The sequence below is a fragment of the Hyla sarda genome, chromosome 8 (assembly GCF_029499605.1).
Source record: "Hyla sarda isolate aHylSar1 chromosome 8, aHylSar1.hap1, whole genome shotgun sequence".
NCBI classification, from domain to species: Eukaryota; Metazoa; Chordata; class Amphibia; order Anura; family Hylidae; genus Hyla; species Hyla sarda.
The window spans coordinates 150286294-150309046 of NC_079196.1; the positions used below are offsets into that span (position 1 = coordinate 150286294).

Sequence of the window (22753 nt, forward strand, 5' to 3'; positions counted from 1 at the left end):
CTGTGATGTCCTGACCACCGTGCTCTACGCTGTCCATTTTAGGAACTGTCCAGAGAAGCATATGTTTGCTATGGGGATTTTCTCCAGTTCCTAACATGGACAGCAGAGGTCAGCAGAGAGCACTGTGGTCAGGAATCACAGGAAATGCATCTCTTTTTTGGTTCTCTTTAGTATAAAGCCCATAAAAAGTACTCGAAGGATTAAGATTTTTTAATAGAAGTCATTTACAAATCTGTTTAACTTTCTGGCACCAGTTGATTTAAAAAAATAAAATAAAAAAAAAAAGTTTTCCACAGTAGTACCCCTTTAACTGACAGAAGCTTCTCTTTAAAAAAAAAAAAAAATACACAGACAAGGAAAATGCTTGAACTGTAGTTTTATTGAGGGTCAACCTCAGATACAAATTTATTTTAAACAAATTTACCGATTTTATCTTATCAACCATTACATTTTAGAAGTTGAAAGTCTCTTTCTGTACATTTGGTGCTTGGAATGTGTAGGTGTCCTTAGTAGCTTCTGGTTCCAATATAGCCATGTCATCCACCTCCTGAAATTAGAAATTCTATTCATAAGAAAAGGGTTAATTGATTCCTTTTATTACAAATTAACCGTTTAAGGACCCAGGGCATACAGGTACGCATTGACACCCTGGTACTTAAGGACCCAGGATGTACCTGTACGCCCGTGGGAATTGGATGGGGGTGACTGCTCATATGGATCAGCAGGCACCCTGTGCAAATGCCCCAGGCATGATGGGGGTCACTATATAGTGGTTTCTAATAGCCCTCCAGATGTTGCAAAACTGCAAAGCCTAGCATGCCCAAACAGATGTCTCGACATGCTGGGAGTTGTAGTTGCGTACCTCCAGCTGTTGCATAACTACATCTCCCAGCATGCCCTTCGGTGATCAGTACATGCTGGGAGTTGCAGTTTCGCAACAGTTGGAGGCACTGGTTGGAAAATCCTTCAGTTAAGTTCTGTTACCCAACGCAGTATTTTCCCAACCAGTGTGCCTCCAGCTTTTGCAAAACTACAACTCCCAGCATGCACGGTCTGTTAGTACATGCTGGGAGTTGTAAAAGCTGGAGGTCCCCCCCCCCCCACCCCCACACGTGAATGTACATTCACACAGGAAGGTTTACAGCTTGAAGTTTGAGCTGCGGCAAATTTTTCGCCGCAGCGCGGACTCCTAGTGGGAAACTCGCGGTAAACCTCCGCCAGTGCAAATGTACCCTAAAAACACTACCACATAATAAAAGTGTTAAACACTGCATACACACCCCCTTACACTGTCTCTTCCCTTCCCCCCCGCCCCCCCCCCCCCCCCAATAAAAATGAAAAACGTATCGTACAACAGAGTTTCCAAAACTGAGTTTCCAGCTGTTGCAAAACAACAACTCCAGGCATTTTTCGGACAGCCACTGACTGGGCATGCTGGGAGTTTAGCAACAGCTGGAGGCACCCTGTTAGGGATAACATAGGGGTATTCTATGCCAGTGATTCCCTAATTTAGACCTCAAATGTGCATGGCGCTCTCACTTCAGAGCCCTGTCGTATTTCAGGGAAACAGTTAAGGGCCACATATGAGGTATTTCTGTACTCAGGAGAAAAAGCCCCCCCAAAAAGCCGTAATAGCAGGGTGCCGTAATAGCAGGTTGCCCTACTTGTAAGTGTTCAATGTAACAAAATATGTGTCCCGGTAACGTATTTTATACGTTACCTATGTAGAGGTCCCCATAGTCAGAGTCCCTAGGACGTCGGGGTCCCTCTTTTCTAGTCTTCCCCCTTGTCACCTCTTAGCCACTAAATGTATAGTAGTTCTGATATTTATATAGTTATAAGTATAAAAAGTGTATATATTGAATTGTCTACCTGTTTGTAGCGTAACAGGACCTGCGGGTCATGTGATCAGGTGGAAAACCCCGTTTTTGCTTTAGGACCTTAGGAGGTCCCAGTGAAGTGTTCACCCACCATGCCTTGTAACGGTGAGTGACAACTGACACGGACCAATCCAAAACAGCCCTGCCCATATAAGGGAGCGGCGGACATTAAAATCGATCTCTTGTTCCTGCGCTGGTGATGAGGACGGATCTGCGCAGCTATCTTCCGCAGTGACTAGGCCCAAGCCTTGCGGCAACGGCCATTCATACAAAACTGAGTTCTCAATCTCTGTTAACTTCGCAAGATCACCGGACCTAAACAGACCCCTAAATCCAGACAGATCTCTGCACAAATCCTAATTCTATTAATCCTTGGATAAATCAATGGTCCGCAGCATCTGTCAATCATTGCTGAGCTGTATAGAGACTGTATTACTAAGACTTGCTGTTAATTGGATGTACCGCAAGTACTTCAGTAAAGTTTATGCAAGTTCAAGTTCATCCCTATTGTGGACCTTTATTCATTTAAGCACACACCTATCGTTTCTGGGAAGGGTGGCGATAGGCCGAAGATTTACCTCAGCATATTAACCCTCACCCTGGGATCACAAGTGACAGGGGTTAAATTAACCCCTCATATACCGAAGCAACACCCACACTGTATTATATTTCCCCCCCCCCCCCCCCCAAGGGCTACCACACATAAGCTTGATAAGTCACCCAAGTGTTCACCCCCACTGATCTCTAGATAGCCAGGGCAGGCTGGTTCACATCATGTTTTCCGCAATACGGGACCGCATATGGCAGAGGAGAGCTAAAAAACTAGCCCTCCCGTATTGAGCTGTATGCGGTCCCGCAAGTAATTCATTTCAATGAGCCGGCCAGAGTGAAACGTTCGGTTGGCTAATTTCTTCCCCCGTATGCGCTTTTACAACCGTACCCAAAACTGGTCAACCACGGTTTTAGACAGACAAGGAGAGCGCTCCTAGTGTGATAGCGTAATGTAAAAGCAAAGATAATAGACAAGAAAACTTGCTCACCAAGTCTAGTTGTACTGCGACCAAGTACAACTATGGTGAAGGCGTGAAGTGACCCTGCAACAGGCGAAGAGCGGCAGCTGCTCCTGGACACACAGGCGAAGAAATTAAGCGGATCCCTCCAGGGAACAAACCAGGATAGAGGCAGCGCACAGGACTTCAAAGGTAAAATGGTTTATTTACCCGGCATGCGAGCATGCCGGGTAAATAAACCATTTTACCTTTGAAGTCCTGTGCGCTGCCTCTATCCTGGTTTGTTCCCTGGAGGGATCCGCTTAATTTCTTAACCACGGTTTTAGGTACGCATGTAAGAGCGCTTATGAGGGGGGGGGGGGGGGATTGGTAGGGGGAAATGAGCCGACCGGACCCAACGTTTCACTCTGGCCGGCTCATTGAAATGAGTTACATTTGGGACCGCATACAGCTCAATACGGGAGCGCTAGTTTTTAGCGCTCCCCTGCCGTATGCGGTCACGTATTGTGGAAAACGTGATGTGGACCAGCACTCTGTCTCACAAGACAAGCCCCATAGACTTCTAGTGAAGCTCATTTCGTGCAGACAGACAAGCCAGGAGCATGCACATAAAGCATGAGGAAGAGCTATAACTATCTAGAGATCAGGGATCTTCACTCAGACCTTGACTGATCAAACGTTAAAACCAGTTTAGACAGAAAAAAAATTATGCACCATATTTCATACCTCGCCTGAGAAGTATTTCTCTATAAGTGCCAAAGCAGCATTATAAACCATGTGGTTGTCATGTGTCTGTAAAGCTTCGATCTTCTCCAGCCCTCCTAACTCCTCTACAACTAGACAGAGTTTGTCCAACTCGCCCAGTTTTTCAGCAGCCTAAAATACAAATAATTTGTGTTTATAAGCAAGCAGTGAACCTGTGTAAAATGCCTCTTTACAGGTAGAATTTCTACCAGTTAACACATCTCAGAGGCACTCATTAAATTTACATACAAGGTCTGGTACATTAAATAAGGAACACACCAAGTGTGTTCTAGCGCCAAAATTCTTGACATAGGAGTCATGTTATGATTGGAGACTCAAAAGTCCTTTTCTTAAAGTATTTTATGTTTGGCAGCCTGGCAACCACCTCAGTTTTGTTTACTTCAATAATTTGTTTTGAGCTTACCAGAAATATGTTGGAGATGGCATCTAAAATAACCAAGATAGTTTTGCTGTCTTTAACTGTTAGAAGGTTGAGAAGCGGCTCCAGTACTCCACTATGCACCAACTGTACTACCTGCTCCACAGTGCCCCCACTAGTGTAGTTTGTTACTGCCCACACAGCTTCCTTCTGTGCCTTAAAGTCACCCTAGGAGGAAGGAAAAAAAAAAATTATAAAAAAAAAAAGTTATGGTATATGTTACACTGGTGCCCATGTGTCAGTCTAAATATAAAACTTTTAATCAAAGAATTACCAGAGCAAATTGAGTGAGCACAGTATCCAACAAGGGTATGCAGACCCTGAACCTTGTAACATTTCAAATGCAGGAATATAAAGCCATGCTCAGAAATTTATATTATATAAATATATTATATAAATATATAAATAAATATATTATATAAATATATAAATAAATTATATAAATATATTATATATATTATATAAATATATTAAATATATCTCCCGATGGAGTGTCATTATGGAGGTGCCAGATGCCATCAGAGACAAGTCTGTTTTTTAAGAGCAAGAAGCCTCAGCTTTTATTTACTTCAATGGAAGCTGCTCAGCAGTTGCCCAGTGCCACCACTACCATAGAGAGTATATGCAGCCCAGGGCTTTTGACTCCTGCACATTAGTTTGAAGTCAAAACCCCTCTTAAAGGGAATGGGTCATCAAAAAGTGACCTATTTAAAAGAAGTTGATGTTTAAAATGGGATGTTTTCGTGCATTTTTATCTATTTTAAAATCAAGTTTGTAGTATTCTCTGGCCACTAGGCCTATGAAGCCGACACTTCCTGTTCTGTGTAGAAAGCCTTTCAGCACTTATACCAGGAGGGTTACAGTGAAATGCAACACCAATATTTAGGCAAGACCCTCGATCAGATCATTCACACTAGGTAATCGCAGTTCCCCCAAAGCAGATGGACAGTGAGAGATTAGAAGCAACTTATCAGTTGTTGGGTCACCCTTTACCTTATTAAGAAGTTCCACTAGTGGTGGTAGGAGCCCGCAAGTAATGATTTGTTGAATCTGTGGAGCTGGTCCTGCTGCAATATTACTCAGAGCCCATGCCGCTTCCCTCTGAACACTTGGTTTTATGTGCCGCAGAAGCTGAGGCAGGATAGACAAGGCTCCAGTATCTATGGCCACTTGGGTCTGTTTGTCTGTTCCAGTGACTATGTTCCCAACAGTCCGAAGTGCTGGTGTCTGAGCAAAGTTTTGGGAGAAGACAAGAATTAATCTGAATGTGCCGTTACAATATTTCTCTTATTGTGTGCATGGCAAGGAATTGTGTAGCCTGTGGTTCTGGCAACTTAAATTCCCCTGAAACCATAATTTGTCTAGCTATGCCACGAGCCTATTTACTTTCATTTATTTAGTTTGGCAAATATTTATAATATAGTATTGTTGAAAAATTTACTCACCAGAATGCTGAGTTCTTGACTATACATTAATTGTACGAGTCTGTCAACAGCCCCAGTCTTTACCACTACATCAATCCTATCATTGGCACCATCGGTGAGATATGACATAGCCCAACATGTATCTGACAAGATGTCCTTGTCTTCATGGTGCAATAGCTGTGTGAGAGTTGGCAGGACTTGAAGAACAGCTTGCATAGGTGGGTATGGGTTTTTGTTCCGGCAAAGGTTAGACAGGGTCCAAGTAATATTTCGGAGAAATCCAATCTTAAAGTTTAAAAACAAATAAGTTTCATAAACAGTATGTTGAGGGGGATTTTAACTGGACTATAGAAACTGTAAAAAGGAAACAATTGACAAATTGGACTGCCAACTCACCAGACCTTTACCCAAAAAGGAAGAGCTCTATCAAGGCTGGGGGTATGAGGATCTGCCACCCTAATGACTCAGTCCAGGCAGCATGAAAGGGATGACTACAGATGAACTTTAAATGGGTACTGTCCTTTGCAAAAAGTTTAATACTACACACACAGATTATGTATGCATGGTTGTTATATTGTATATGTTGGAAGGTAAATACGATTAAAAAAAAGGTTTTAAAATTTTGTTTTACTTCTATAGCTTTATGCATTTGTTCATGGTATATCAAGTGACCAAAAGTACGGTACTCCATTTTAGACTGGCATTTTTATGTATAAACTATTCCTGTGCTATTCCCCTTAAGGACTCAATCTTAATTTTTGCACTTTAGTTTTTTTTTTGTGTCACCAGTTGTATTTTGTAATGACTACTTATTTTCTAACAATATGCAGGGAAATCAAAAAAAATAAATAAAAAAAATATAAGTCATTTTGCTACTTTAGAGCTTCCGTTTCTGCGCAGTGCACTTCTCTGTAAAACTACTACATCTTGTAGGTCCATATGGTTACAGGGATACCCAATTTATGTAGGTTTTATTCATTTTACTACTTTAAAAATTATAAGTGCATGCACCAAAATTAATATGTTTAAAATTGTCATCTGCCCCCTATAACTATTTTTCCGCATACGGGGCTATATGAGGGTTCATTTTGTGCCGTGGTCTAGTTTTTATTGGCACCATTTTTGTTTTCATGGGACTTTTGATTGCTTTTTATGGTATATGAAGTGACCAAAAATACAGTTTTGGACTTTAGTTTTTTTACGTGTACGCCAGTGATGTTTAGCCAATTTTATATTTTAATCGTTTTTGGCGTTTACGCATGCGGCGGCACCACATGATTTTAATACATTTCATAAAAAGAACAAAGTGAATAAGCGCCCCGTAATAAGAGTTTGAATCACCCTTTTCCTATTTTTTTTTTAAATTAACACTTTTAGCCCCCACAGGGGGCTATACCATGCAACCTTCTGATTGCATACACTAATCACTGCTATGCCACAGCATAGCACTGATCAGTGTTATCGGCACTCTGCTGCTCCAGCCAGGCATGGAGCAGTAGATCGCCTATCAAATGATCAGGAGGCAGGTGAGGACCCTCCTGTCTAGTAAACTAATTGGGACATCATGATTCTGTCGCGGTAGTCCCGATGAGCTCTACTGAGCTGCTGGGATAGTTTTACTTTCACTTTAGATGCTGTGATCAACTTTGATCACAGCGTCTAAAAAGGTTAATGCCAGGCATCGGCCAAATCCATGGTGCCCGGCATTAGCTGTGGGTCCTAGCTGCCTGTAGCAACCAGGATCCACATTAGCAAGACTTAAGGACTCGGGCATACCTGTACATCCTAAGTACCAGGATGTCAGGGTGTACCTGTACTCCCTGCATCCTTTAGGGGTTAAAAGTTATATTTTTATAGTTCAGACATGTATGCCGCGATACCACAGATGTTTGCCCATTAAAAAATTTATATATTTAAAAATAAACAAAGGTTTATTCACACTTATTAGGGAAGGCGTTAAATCATAGGGGACCATTACATGCAATTTTCAATGCTACGCCATAGCATTGATCAGCGTTATTGGTGCTCTGCTGCTCCAGCCTGCATGGCTGACAGAGCAGCAGAAGACCGATCGGACAGTGAGGAGGCAGGTAAGGACCCTCCTGCCGTCCACTCAGCTGATCAGGAATCGTGTGTATATTTAAGAAAAAAAAAATAAAAATATGTAAAAAAGTTTGGTGAAGACAAGTAGACCATGGACATTGATTACTGGAACCATGTCCCATGACCATCTTAACCAAATAAGTCTATCATCTCAAGTGTGCGGTGCGACCAGATGAGGAGTACAAACACAAGTGTGTTTCTTGCCTACATTCAAGAATAGTGGCGAGGGTGTCATGTCTGGGCCTGCATGAATGCTGCTGGCACTGGAGAGCTACAGTTTGAGGGAAACATGAATGATGTAGTACTGTGACATACTGAAGCAGAGCATGATCCCTTCCGAGACTGTACCATAGGGCAGTATTCCAACCCTAAAGACACCAAGACAACCACTATCTTGCTGAAGACAATAATTGTTAAAGTGGTGACTCAGCATGTCTCCAGCTGTAAACCCTACTGGGCATCCTCAAACGGAAGGTGAGCGAGCAGAAGATCTAACCTCCATGACTCAGTTAACAGAGCTGATGGTTAAGTGGAAGGACTCCAGTGGCAGCCTGTGTAGCTTGAGGCAGTGCTGGACAATAATGGCAGCCACACAGAATATTGATACTTAGGGGGTGTACTCACTTTTGGTACCAAGGTTTAGACATTAAAGGCTGTGTGTTGAGTTATTTTGAGCAACATTACTATACATTGCAGTATGTCATTTCTTCAGTGTTTTCACATGAAAAAAATGTAATATTCCCAGAAATGAGCATACTCACTTGTGAGATACTGTATATTAAAGTCTACATGTGTAATTATCTACATTATATAAGAAATTTTTGTAAATTCAAGGGCCCATTTAAGCAGATCACAGCCAGTAACTGTTTCTAACCTATATAAGCTGGTTTGTAAAACCATGAGAAAAAAAATAAATTTTTGTTTGTTAATAAGCAGTTCTACACCTTGCCATTTGTAACCTGTAAAACGGTTAAACAATGTAAACAATTGGAAAAGTACCGGAGTCTGTGGCGTAACCAAGGATAAAAGTGGTGGAATCACATTGCAGTTGATCAATGCATCTCTGTACATCGGACCATCACCTAGAAAACACAATGATACATTGTTTACTTTCTAATTGCACAATTTCTGGGACCTCTAATAATACAAGTTGGGAACCCTCAATGATTTAGTTGTAAGGGTAACACCACACTACATTTTGGCCCCCCATCAATCCTATCTATAGGCATCCCGCCGAAGACAGAATGCCGATGTATACTGTTAATGGGCGCAGCGGACCACATTCACTTCTATGGCCGAAAGGAGTCACCTAGTCACTCCTTTTGGGACGTGTGCACCATTTCAAGAGCGCAACAGCCCATTATGAGTGCGCTTAAAATAACACATTTCCTGAACAAAGACACTAGGTGTGACTGTTCGGCAGTAGAAGTGAAATGCTGCTCCCTTTGACAGTATATATTGGCGTCCCATTTTTGGCAGGATGCCAACAGATATGATTAGTGGGGGCCAGAATGTAGTGTGTTCCTACCCCAAGTTAATCCTGGTATGCGTTTTCTTAACCTTATGCGTATTACACGTGTGACCTACGGGACTACTCCCTAAACCACCAAAAAATCTCTAGAATGGAGGACAATTTCAGAGCTGGAATACCACCTTTAAAGTGAAACTGTCAATATTTATCCCCTAAAGCTATTCACAGCATGTAAAATCTGTGTAGCACAGTAATCCATTAGGCTGGGTTCACACCACGTTGTTAAATACGGCGGAGGAGGGGGCGGGGCTTAATCGTGGCGCCCCCACTCAGCCGTATTCGGGAACCGTATTTAATGTCTGTCTGAGCCGACCGAAGTGAACTGCAGCCTCCGGTCAGCTTCCTCTTCGGCTGTATGCGTTTCCTGACCGCAGGCGAAAACGTGGTCGACCACGTTTTTGCCTGCGGTCGGGAAACTACATACGGCCGAAAACTAAGCTGACCGGAGGCTGCGGTTCACTCCGGTCGGCTCAGACAGACATTAAATACGGTTCCCGAATACGGCTGAGTGCGGGCGCCACGATTAAGCTCCTCCCAACCGTATACGAGAGCCGTATTTAAACAAAACGTGGTGTGAACCCAGCCTTCCACAGCTTTTACATGCTGTAAATATTGATGACAGTTTCACTTTAAGTTGTGGCAAGTATGCACTACTATACAGTAAGAGTAGGTTATACATACCAGTAGAGACTATTTCAATAACCAGTGCTTCACTGGGTGGTCTTTAATTGCCGAGCCAGTGAATGAGTCTTTATTGTAACAGTCAATAGCAATATAGTAGGAAGATACACCAGTCTATTGTCCCATTAAAGACTTTAGCAATCTATTCTCCAAGTCTTACCAGCAATGTTTCCTAAAGCCCAAACTGCTTGTTCACTAATCTGCATGTGGGGTGAGGACACCAAAGATATGAAGGCAGGAATTGCTCCTCCATCAACCACAGCTTTAGTTTGTTCAGAGGTGCCAGAAGCAATATTTGTAAGTGCCCAAGCTGCTTCAAACTGCAGAGTGCTGTTATCATGGTAGCTCAGAAAATCCACCAGTTTTGGTATTAGTCCAGCTTCAATTATGTCATTTAGTGGAGGATTCCTTTCCCGAGACAGCATTTTCCTGGAAGAATAATTATAGAAGTCAAAGGAATTCTAGACTAATACACCACCCACTTAGGCTAGGTTCACACTAAGTTTTGTAACTACGGTTCCCGTATACGGCTGGGAGGAGCGGGGCTTAATCATGGTGCCCGCACTCAGCTGTATAGGGGGAACCGTATTTAATGCATGTCTGAGCCGACCGGAGTGAAACTGCATGCGGTTTCCCGACTGTAGGCAAAAACGCGGTCGACCACGTTTTGGCCTGTGGTCAGGAAACTGCATACGACCGAAAAAGCAGCTGACCGGAGGCTGCGGTTCACACCGGTCAGCTCATAGACATGCATTAAACATGGTTCCCCTATACGGCTGAGTGCGGGCGCCGCGATTAAGCTCCGCCCCCCCCCTCCTCCCAGCCGTATATGGGAACCGTAGTTACAAAACGTAGTGTGAACCTAGCCCAATTCCACCACCACTTCCCAGCAAATTGGTGTTAAGGTAAACTTGTCAAGGTGCATTTTCCTCATCTTTGGCATAAACTCAAAATATGGCTTAATGTTTAAATGGTCACTGTCACCAAAACTATTTAAAAAATAAAAACACACAAACAATAGAGCCATGGAAAATAAGCATCTCTAATACCATTTCATTATTTTTTTCCCCACAGTTTCTCTTAGAAAACTACTCCTATAAAAGTGACCACTAGAGGTCCTCAAAATGTCCCCTACCTGTTACTATGGTCTTTCCAACATTAGCTAGTCTGTGTGAGTACAGGAAGTGAGGGGGAGGCTTTACAAGCCTGTGTAGACTCCCTGTGTGAAGATCTCTGAACACCGAGCTGGCAGGGTGTGAGCTGCTGTGATTGGCTGAGAGGAGGCAACACCCCTCACCTCCCCAGCATCCAGTGAGAGAAGGAGAAGGTTTCAGTGCAGAGCTCTGTCCATGGCATAGAGAAGGAGCAGAAGTGTAACAGAATGTTCAGCCTTATACAGCAACATGTACACCAGTAGTATGGGGAGGGGGTTTGTTACAGTGTGGCAGCCCAGTATTAGGGAGATTACAAAAGGAGGACAGCTGACAGTTCAGTGACCGTGCAGGAGGAAGTTTAGTCATGTACAGTGAGGGCAAGAGAGGGACACGCCCCCTGCCTGTGAGAAGATGAAAATTCTGCGTGATCTGATATAAGCTGATTTTAAGAGAATTACAGAAGCTAGTGTGGTGTCCCGGTACCGTATTTCATACGTTACCTTGTGGTGAGGTCCCCAAAGACAGAGTCCCTAGGATCAGTGGGGGTCCTCTACCTTAGCTAGCCCCTCGTCACCCCTTATTTACATAAAATATTAACTAACTATGTCTATTCAAGATTCCTACCTTGGTTGCGTCGCAGGACCTGCGGGTCATGTAACTTAGTTCAGAACTAAGGTTTTGCTGAAGGACCTTTGGTGGTTCTCCTGACATGTGATCGCCCACAACGCAATGGTGAGCGACAGCTGATTGGACCAATCCAAATATATATGCCCATATAAGGGAGCTGCGCCATCTTGATAGCTCTCTTGGGTTGCCTACTCTGGACGAGGTAGGACCTCCGCAGCTTACAAGACAAATTACTAGGCCTAAGCCTGCGCTAGAGACAGATAGTTCATACAATTCCCTGTTACCTCAGCAGGATCTATGCAAATACAATCCTCTAAAGCTAAAGAGAACTTTCCGGTCCTAAGCATCTGTAAATCACTGCTGTGCTGTTTCAATAGACTGTTACCGTTATTGCAGATACAGAAAATCTTCAGTAAAGATTCCGCAAGTTTTAAGTTCAGCACTGCTGTGGACAATTTCACACTCACCTATCGCTCTTGGGAAGTGTGGCGATAGGCCCAGCATCACTACAGAGTTTTAACCCTCACCCTGGTGTCACTAGTGACAAGGGTTAACAGCGCCCTTTCAGTATCTAGAACAGCAACACCCCAACTAACTTACACCCCACAAGGCTTTCCACACAGTTCCTCACCACACTAGACACAAGAGTTATATGTACATGATCAGGTACAGAGTAACAACCTTTTTTCTGTGATATGGTCGGTACCGCTTTAATACATGTATATGTAGTTTTAGACACTGCCACTCAACAAGGAAAAAAAAAGTGTTAAAGAGAATATGTCAGCTGTATTTGCTGCCATTTTTTTAAAGAGATGGGGCCAAACTGCTTAAGTGCCACAGCCCAGAAATCAACATTACCCCTCATCTCCCAATCCTGTACATCAATAAAGGAGAGGGCAGGAAGCGAGGACATGTAAGAAGGCATGCCAGGCTGTGAAAATTCAGCAGATCAGTCTCATCTCCTTAACAGTTCTCTATCAGTTGTATTTTTTTGTTAAAATTCTTTTTTTTTTTATGTATTTAAAAAAAAATTATTAAAATTGGGGGAGGGGGGGGGGGGGGGGAGAGAATTTTAAGACCAGCTTCAATAGCAGATTAACAGGCTTAAACCTCATAGGTGTATCACACAAACCAGACTTCGAAGTCCACATTCTAAGCTGGAGTACATTTCTGGCAATAATTTATGCCAATTTTGGGAATAAGGCCATGACATTTTTTAGTGGCACAGTAAGACAATATGATGGAAATGTTTACTCAATTAGGGAGTAGTGTTGAGCGGCATAGGCCATATTCGAATTCGCGAATATATGGACGAATATTCGTCATATATTCGCGAATATTCGCATATTCATTATATTCTCGTTTTATTTTCGCATATGTGAATATTCACGTATGCGAAAATTAACATAGGTGAATATTGGCATACACAAAATTAACACGCGCGTAAATTCGCATATGCGAAAATTAGCATATGCTAATTTTCGCATTTGCGAATTTATGCATATGCGAATTTTCGCACGCCAGTCTCACACAGTAGTATTACAGCCTTCTTTACACCACACAAGCTGGAAGCAGAGAGGGATGATCACTGTGATGTGTACTGTGAAGAAAAAAAAAAAAAAAAAAAAAAAAAAAAAAAAACGAATATTTGTAATTACGAATATATAGCGCTATATTCGCGAAATTCGCGAATATGCGATATTCGCGAATAATATTCGAATTGCGAATATTCGCGAGCAACACTATTAGGGAGGCTTACACTAAAAGTTTGTTACTTTTGTACAGCTTTGTTAGATTGCACCCATGTGTGAACCAAGAGATTAAGTTTAATTTATGCCATCTTGCTGTTAAACGGCATTGATAACGCTGGGCCATTATGGGAGCTATTGAGTCAATTTCTTTGAAAAGACATCGGTTACCTTGCAGATTGTGTGCACTTCAATTCAAGATCTGGGTCTCCAGAATTAATTCCTTCTACTATTTCATCTAAGGAAAGAGGGGGAATCTAAAAAAACAGAAACCCCACAAAGTCACAGTTAAGCAGATGCACAACAGTGCCACAAACATAATACAGTCAGATTTAAAAAGGCATCAGAATGAAGTAAATACAGTTTACTGGCAAAAAAAAAAAATATTCAATATTGTGAGTCTGGAGGGTTAATGTTTGGTTAAAAGTAAAAATAAATAAAAATCCCCCCCCCTTATATGATAAACTTAATGGGGGGGGGGGGGGGGGGGAGATCTATCAAGACCTGTCCAGAGGAAAAGTTGCCCATAGCAACCAGATTGCTTCTTTCTGAAAAAAGAAAGAAGCCATCTGATTGGTTGCTATGGGCAACTCAGCAGCTTTTCTTCTAGAGAGGTTTTGATAAATCTCTCCCAAATTAATATAATGTTGTGCTATTAGAGTATTGGGAACTACAAGTGTTGTGAAGTATTACTATGTTGTAAATTTAAAATTCTGTAATTATTTTTTAGGTTTGGTCAGAAAAGGCTTGCTAGAATTAAGTGTTAAGTTACCTGTTGACCTTTCTGTTCCGGTGAGAGAGCCTCATCTTCTGGAAATGAAGTGACATTCCTTCTTTTGAGGATCTGTTCATCTTTCTTTGCCTTTCTGAGCTCCACACTAACTTCTACTCTCCGTCGTCTTAGCTCCTACAGTTAACAATAAACACACACACACACTTTACCCAAATGAATTTTAGAGTTTGTTATTTGCCACATGATATCGCATTTGCGTCTGATTGCAAGGAGCGGTCCGGACTCTGGGACCACTGCAATCTTCAATGCATAGAGAGGTGGTTTGGCACACACCATGCATTGTGTATGGAAAAACTGGAGATTACTTAAGAGTTCTACAGGTCTCTTAATAAATTTGGCTCATCTTCAACTGCACTATGAACTGGTATAGATTTCTGCTAACATAAAGGGCAATTTACTGTGTCAGGCTGCTACTTCCCTTCCAAAAAGGAAAGTACTGTCAGCAATAATTATAAAATAAAAATAAAAAAACAAGTTAGTTTTGTGCATAAGAAAAATGCCATACAAGAGGTTTAATAAAAACCCCTCCCCCAGCAACACAAATCTGTATGGGGAGAAGAGAAAAAAAAAATAAATACACGACACAGGGGCTTCATTGAATTAAAGGGGTGCTCCGCCCGTAGACATCTTATCCCATAGCCAGAGGATAAGATGTTTGATCATGGGGGTCCCACTGCTGGGGACCTCCGCTATCTTGGCTGCAGCACCCCAGACATCCGGTGCACGGAGTGAACTTCGGGGTGGAGGCTTGTGACATCACTGTCACACCCTGCTCGCGACGTCACAGCCTTGCCCCCTCAATGCAAGTCTACGGGAGGGGGCGTGATTGCCGTCACACCCCCTCCCATAGACTTGCATTGAGGGTACATGGCCATGATTTCCTGAGCCTCCTGTACTACATTCGACACTACCAACGCCAGGTGCGCAGGGATATCACAGGGGTTCCTAGCGGCGGGCCAGACCGCGAACAGACATCTTATCCCCTTACACCACACCACCAGAAGAAGATTTAATAAAAAAGCATATGGGGTATGCTAAAAAACAAGGAAACTGCAGCATAAGTATACTTACTGCCGTGTCTTTGCCCTTGTTCTTAAATTTTTTCATACGATCATCCGTTTCATTTGCAGGTGGCATCTTTTTTCAGGTAACTGCTATAACAAAATTGTAGATCACAGTAAAACCACAACTTTACATTGGCACAGTCAATCGAACCAACCTTGCATAGGTCAATAGAACATGAGTGAATATGAGAAACTTGGTAACAGGAGAAAAAAAAAAATTATATCATTTTTGTCCACTATATTACAAAGCTTTTTCTCTCAGATCTTCTCATCTTTGTTCTGTGTGTGATAAGGGCAGATGGCATTAACCCCTTGTGTTCGTGACACCAGGGCATGGTTTAACCACCAGGGCATGGTTTAACCTCTTCACCACCCGAAGGTATACCGCTGGAGCCTGGGCTGGGCACGGGGCAAATAGTGACTCCAAATTAAAGAGCAGCAACTTTTCTGAGGTAGACAGATGTAATAGTCTTGACAGCTCAGTTAGTTCCAAGAAGATGACCAGTGACTTCAGAAACTCTAGGGCTCACTGGGACTTAAAAAGTGGATTTGGACAATTTGCTGCGGGCCCACGCTGACTGTATACAGACTGATCTTGACTGGCAACTAGACTGACTTGACAGACTTCACCCTGCAGCTTACCAGGTTTTGACATTCACCTGTGGGGTAGTGGACTTTGGGATGAGTGGTAGGCTTTAGGCCTCCTCTGGACACTCTTGGGACTTGACTGTACTGAATCTCAGTAAAGACTCAGACTGAACTAGCTCCACCCAGGGTTTATATGGGGGGGGGGGGGGGGGGGAGACTCTGGAGGGGTCCCATAGGTCACTGGTACCTTCCTTGGTTACAACACAACAGTATTAAAAAAAAAAAAATTATATATATATATATATATATATATATATATATATATATATATATATATATATATATATATATATATATATATATATATATAGACACACATTACATTGAACAGGCACTTTGTACTATTTATGTAGCTGGGGGGGGGGGGGGGGGGGGGAGGGGTTTGGGGGCAGTGGGTCACTGAAATAGAGAGTCTGCCTGACAGGGCAGCAATGGTACAGGGGATAATACTTCCAGGGGCAGAGTATCCCTTTAAACTTCAAACAGCTGACTGGAACACAAGTCTCAACAAGGAGCCTGCCTGGTGCCAGCTAGGAACAGAACAGATTCATTTTGTGTAAAGACTCAATTTTGCACAATAGGACACCAGCCAGACCACACTTAGAAAGTTGCTAACATCTAAGCTAAAATTATAAAGAACACACTTAGCGTTCCCCATGTCATAGTTATACATTTTGTAGAGAAGCAGATGTACCATATTTATGTGCAGGCAAAAAGAGATGCAAAGCTCCGACTCCTCTGTAGTGTAATAAAACTGCATAACCACTTAAAAATACAAAGTACCTCATACTATCACAAAAACCTGCAAGTAGCACACACCTTCCCACCACACCAGAACTTAGACCAGCAATAAACCTATGCACACCTACCTGGGCCTGTGTCTTATAAAACGAGTAAGGGCGTGGTTATTGCATCACACATCACCTGGCAATGGAGAGAAAAAACTCTGCCATTATGTGATGCATATCCCTGTCTGTAATGCTAGGGCTCAATAAGGCTTTGTTCACATGGTGCATTAGGGAGTAGTTTTTGGAAATCAAAATATTGCAAAAATACCAGCTTTGCTTCTAGATTTTTTAATATTGGATGAATAAACTCTAAGGGTGCATTCCCACGTGGCATATTTTGCTGCGTATTTGCTGCGTATTTGGTGCTGCATATTTTGGTACCCATTGACTTCAACAGGGAATATAAAATAAGCAGCAGCAAATACGCCGTGTGGGAACGCACCCTAAGGCTATGTTTACATAAACAGAGAAATATGCTGGTCCACACTGTTTTTAGAAGTGATCCAGCAGCCTTAAGATATGTTCACAAATTCCGCAGCAGAATTTTGGCAGAATTGCAGCATAATTTCAGCAGAATTCTGTGTTCTCAAAACACAAAAGTCTGCTGAAATTCAAAGCCCCATTGACTTTAATTGGATTCCACGGTAGAATTCCAAAAAATGGAATGGAATGTTAACAATGCGGAATGTCCGTGTGGAATTCCGTTGGAATATTGTCAAATGTTCAAAAAACAATGATTATTGCTTTTTTTGGGGGGATGGAATGTACGCCCATGTTCATACGGCCTAACAGTAAGGCTAAGCTTCCACTTGGTTTTTTTTCTGGCAGTTTTTGGATAACTGCCACTGCAGTTTTTGAGCCAAAGTCAGAAGTGGATCCATAAGGGAGGAGAAGTATAAGTCTTTCCTTTATATGTCCTATTCCTTTTGAATACACTTCTGGCTTTGGCTCAAAAACTGCAGTGGCAGATGTCCAAAAACTGCCAGAAAAAAAACAAGTGGAAACTTAGCCTAAGGCTGGAATTCCACTGAGGATTTTTTTTGCAAATACGCCGTAAAAAAACGCCAATTTTCCTGCACAGCGTTTTTTCAGCAAAAAAACGCCAAGTCCAGATGTTAGCTGCAAGTCAGTAGTAAACTGCAAAATGCCAAATCCACTTGGCATTTTTCAGTTTGGCGTTTTTCAGCAATTTTGGGCTCAGAGGCAGTTTTTTCCAAACGCCCAACAAAACCTAGTTTGGCCTTTTTTGCACAGAAATCATGGCGTTTTCCCCCCATAGAAGTCTACGAGAGAGCAAAAACGCCAAGAAAAACGCCATGTTGGTTTTAACTTTCGTTTTTGCCGGTGTTTTTAATTCTTTTTTGGACTTCAGCGATCCAAAAAAGTGATGGAGATACCTTTTTTAATAAAATTTCGTAGGGTACCATTAAAAAAATAATAATAAAAAAGATACAGTAGTGATGGAAAAAATTGTATCTAACGAAATGTGTCTTTTTTGTAACAAAATTTTTAGTAATTTTTAAACAGGGATCAATTTATGTGGGCGGGCAGGGCAATAAAAATGTAGCCGACAATAATAAAAATGTAGTGTGTGTGTTTTTGACTTTTTTTTTTTACATTTTTTAGGTGGTAGTACTACTACTCCCAGTATGGAACACACTGTTCCATGATGGGAGTAGTAATACCTGTACTAATTGACAGATCGCCCGTTGCGATCCTTCTGTATAATTTATAGATGTGGCTGGCCACTCTTCTATGGTCCCCTGCACTGCCGTATAAATACACCTATTCATATTTCCCGCAGAGAGCTGTGATTGGCTGGAACCATCTGGCCAATCACAGCTCTCTGTGGGAAATAGAAATAGGTGTATATATACGGCAGTGCAGGGGACCATAGAAGAGCGGCCGCCCCCATCTATACATTATACAGGAGGATCACAACCAATGTCAGGAGTGATACTCACTGCGATCTGTCTATTAATGCAGGTACTACAACTCCCAGCATGGAGAAGAGTGTGCTCCATATTGGGAGTAGTAGTACCTGCAGTTAAAGGACAGATCACAGCTGCTCTGCCTTTGGAGGACGCAGGTCTTCAAAGGAAAAAGAAGACAGAGCAGGGGATAGAGGATGTACACAGCTCCTCATCTCCTCCCTGAGATCTGCCTGTGTTCTCTGAACGGAAGAGGAGGATGACAAAGTGCAAGGGCTGGGGATTTATGGACTGCAGGGGTTGGGGAATAAATCTCAGTGATGTTAATAGAACATCACTCATTCATATTTCTCGCTGAGAGCTGTGACCGGCTGCAACCATCCGGCCAATCCCCACTCTAGGCGTAAAATATGAATGAGTGATGTTCTATTCACATCACTGGCCGGAGTACAGAGCAGAGATATTCAACAAAGATATTGTTAAATACAGTAACCCCCCGACCTACGATGGCCCCGACATATGATGAAATCGACATACGATGGCCTCTCAGAGGCCATCGCATGTCGATGTCAGCATCGACATACGATGCTTATATATGTCGGGGCCATCGCATTAACTGCTATCCGACAGCGCAAAATGCTTAAGCTGCTGTTGGATAACAGTTTAAGCATCCCGGACAGGTTCGATCACCTATTCCCGCTTCTCCAGGTCCACTTCGGGATCCTCCGGCGTCTTCCGCATCTTCGCCAGGGTCCGGGCCTCACTTTCCGGAGTCGTTATTACTTCACTACGCACGCCGTGCCGGTGCAGCAGCGTAATAACGTCACCAGAAAGCGAGGCCCGGACCCTACAGAAGATGGGGAAGAAGCTGGAGGATCACGAAGAAGACGTCAGAGCAGGGAGACAGCATCGGGAGCCCCTGGGACAGCATGGGGAGCGGTGAGGATAGCTTTCTATACTTTACATTGCACGGATCCCTCAACATACGATGGATTCGACAAACAATGGGTCGTTTGGAACGAATTACCATCGTATGTTGAGGGATCAATTTACATTTGTTTCCATCCCTACTGTTTTTTTTTTCTGGCAGTTTTTGGAATACTGCCACTGCAGTTTTCGACATAAAGCCAGAAGTGTATTCAAAAGGAATAGGACATATAAAGGAAGGACTTATACTTCTCCTCCCTTATGGATCCACTTCTGACTTTGGCTCACAAACTGCAGTGGCAGTTTTCCAAAAACTGCCAGAAAAAAAACTTAGCCTTAAAGCCTTAAAAACACAGGGCAAAAACCTCAGTGGAATTCTAGCCTAAGGCTGAGATTCCACACAACTTTTGGGTGTCATTTTAAAGCCTTTAGGGTGCGTTCACACGTGCGCATTTTTGCTGCACATCTGCTGCAGATTTGCTTCTGCAGATTTTGCTGCCCATTAAAGTCAATGGGCAGCAAAATCTGCAGCAGCAAGATCTGCAGCAGATCTGCAGCAAAAATACGCACATGTAAACGCACTCTTAAAAAACATCCCACAAAGAACTGCCCCTCATTTTTCACTCCCAAGATGCAGTTTTTGTGGCCTTATTATTATAGGTATTTTTCTTTGGCATTTTATTCCCAGCATTGTTTTTTTTTACTACAAGTCATGTAATTCATCATGTGACTCAAGGAGTTCTATTGTAGAATACAGGGAAACTTTTTTAACCTAAATTCAGTTTTTTTTTTGTTTCTTGATCAGCAACATACTGACAGCATATTGAACATTTTTTAAATCAACTGGTGCCAGAAAGTTAAACAGATTTGTAAATGACTTCTATTAAAAATCTTTACCCTTCCAGTACTTTTTAGCAGCTGTATGCTACAGAGGAAATTATTTTCTTTTTGAATTTCTTTTTTTGTCTTTTCCACAGTGCTCTCTGCTGACACCTGATGCCTGTATCAGGAACTATCCAGAGCCTGTCTGCGTATAATAGGGTCTTGGTACTCCCACCAGTACTGTTTTGATAATTTCTTTTGATTCAGGGTGCCGTAACTCACTTTGGAGTAGTCACCCCACTTGATGGATGGCACGTAGCACGCACTTTATCTCTCTCTTCTGAGCACTCACCTCTAGCGTTCCGGCCTTCTGGATGCTGATCTGCAGAGGAACTTTTTATAGATTCGGACGGATGTCCAGGCAGTATCACACTGTGCACACCCACTTATTTATTTTGTATGTTTTTTGTCACTGTGATCACGGAATGCCGAACTGGTTTTACTGGTTCCTCGGTGGCAACTTGGTTAATGCCTAGTTGTTTGCCAGGAACACTTTTCAGTCCCAGAGTAGCTTCGGAGAAAGGAGACATCGTACCTGGAACCTTGCAGGTGCCTTTTGGCCCGGAGGCGAAGGGTTTGGTTTGTTGGGGGGGGGGGGGCTCTCTCTTGCTGGAGAAGAGCGTGCAATGGACCACATCTTCATGCATGCTTTTCAAAGTAAAAATTACTGTTTTGATGGGACTTATTGATCGCTTTTTATACCTTTTTAGGGTATACAAAGTGACCCAAAAAAACGCAATTGTGGACTTTTGTATTTACAGTGACCCCCCGACTTATGATGGCCCCGATATATGATCATTTCAACATATGATGGCCTCTCAGAGCCCATCGTATGTTGAAGGCAGCATCGACATATGATGCTGCTGTGTGTCGGGGCCATCATACAAACAGCAATCTGACAGCGCTGACAACATCAGCAACTGACAGATAGTTGTTTAATGTGCCCCGTGTGCCCCGTTCTGCCTCCTGTTACTCACATGCTGTCCTGCTAACTCACGCAGGCTTCCACTGTGAGCTCCATGTAAGCCCCCCCCCCCCCCCCAGTGCAGCCATAGCCAATAGCCTGTAGCATCTTGCTGCAGGCATTCAATGAGCTGCTGGCTGCCCTCCCCTTCCTTTCCTATAGAGCTGTAGTCGGCAGGATCGTAATGGAGGACATTCTGTCCCCCCCTGAAGGTATTTAAAGAACTGTACAGTACTGTATGCGATGTCACACATCACATACAATACATATACACACTCTCCACCCCATACATCAATGTTTCCCTATCAGTGTGCCTCCTGCTGTTCTTAAACTATAACTCCCAGCATGCCCAGACAGTCAATGGCTGTACATGCATGCTGGGAGTTGTAGTTGTGCAACAGCTGGAGGCACCCTGGTTTGTTAAACACTCCCCATACACTCCACATACAATGGTCATCCCAGAACCAATTAGCAGTTTCCCATAGAGATATGTATTCAACATACAATGGTTCCGAGGCCCCAGAACCAATTACCATTTTTACATAGACATATGTACTCGACATATGATGGGTTCAACATATGATGGTTCACCTGGAACCAATTAATATCATATGTTGAGGGACCACTGTATTTTTTATTTTATACATATATGCTATTGTCCAAGCAGCTTAACTAACATTATATTTTTATAGTTGGACATTTAAGCACACGGCAATACAACATATGTTTCTGTTTTTTTTTTCTTTACATTTTTTTAACCCCTTAAGCATGCAGGGAGTACAGTACGCCCTGCGACCATTCCCCTTCTATGATGCAGGTTTGAGAGCTGAGGTCCCGGCTGGAGTGGTCCTGGCGTATATAAAAAAATAAAATAAAAAATAACAAAGTCCAAAATTGCATGTTTTTGGTCACTTTGTATACCCTAAAAAATTTTATAAAACGTAATCAAAAAGTCCCATCAAAACAAAAATGGTACCAATAAACACTACAGATCACAGAGCAAACTATTTGCCCTCACATATCCCCATATACAGAAAAATAAAAATGGTCAGATAGGACAATTTTAAATATACAAATTTTATTGCAAAAATAAATTGTTTTACCAGAAGTAAAACAAAATCAAACCTAAATAAGTTGGGTATCATTTTAATCGTATGGACCTACAGAGTTTTTACCGAAAAGTGCACTGTGTAGAAACAGAAGCCACCAAAAATTGCAAAATGGTGTTTTTTTTTATTTATTTTGTCCCACAAATAATTTTTTTTTGTTTCACCGTAGATTTTGTGGTGAAATTAATTATGTCATTACAAAGTAAAATTGGTAGCGCATAAATAAGCCCTCATATAGGCCTGTAGGTGGAAAACTGAAAGTGTGATGATTTTTAGATTGTGAGGATGAAAAAACCCTGAGTTCTT

At 42.4% G+C, this 22753-nt stretch overlaps 1 protein-coding gene across 4 annotated transcripts; it reads right to left on the bottom strand.

Annotated features, from left to right (window-relative positions):
* Positions 1-361: 361 nt before the first annotated feature.
* On the bottom strand, positions 362-15865 carry KPNA7 (karyopherin subunit alpha 7). 4 transcript variants are annotated; one of them, XM_056533754.1, is made up of 11 exons: positions 15841-15865; positions 15206-15285; positions 14114-14248; positions 13513-13598; positions 9973-10241; positions 8600-8682; positions 5519-5782; positions 5067-5300; positions 4059-4241; positions 3617-3766; positions 362-547 (listed from the first exon to the last, which is right to left on the bottom strand). In XM_056533754.1, the coding sequence occupies exons 2-11, from the start codon at positions 15269-15271 to the stop codon at positions 452-454; spliced, it is 1566 nt and encodes a 521-aa protein (XP_056389729.1). In that variant the 5' UTR covers positions 15272-15285; positions 15841-15865; the 3' UTR covers positions 362-451. The 4 variants fall into 4 exon arrangements, with proteins under 4 accessions (XP_056389729.1, XP_056389730.1, XP_056389731.1 ...); XM_056533755.1 differs by having other exon boundaries at positions 15206-15288; positions 15841-15856; XM_056533756.1 differs by lacking the exons at positions 15206-15285; positions 15841-15865 and adding an exon at positions 14713-14745.
* Positions 15866-22753: the final 6888 nt, after the last annotated feature.

Excerpts from the sequence above, each read along its gene's own strand:
- KPNA7 (XM_056533754.1), bottom strand. The coding sequence starts at position 15,271 with ATGCCACCTGCAAATGAAACGGATGATCGTATGAAAAAATTTAAGAAC. Across the intron at positions 10,242-13,512 it reads AAGTGCACACAATCTGCAAG|GAAAATGCTGTCTCGGGAAA; the intron begins GTAACCGATGTC and ends TTATTCTTCCAG. Across the intron at positions 8,683-9,972 it reads GGCTTTAGGAAACATTGCTG|GTGATGGTCCGATGTACAGA; the intron begins GTAAGACTTGGA and ends TGTGTTTTCTAG.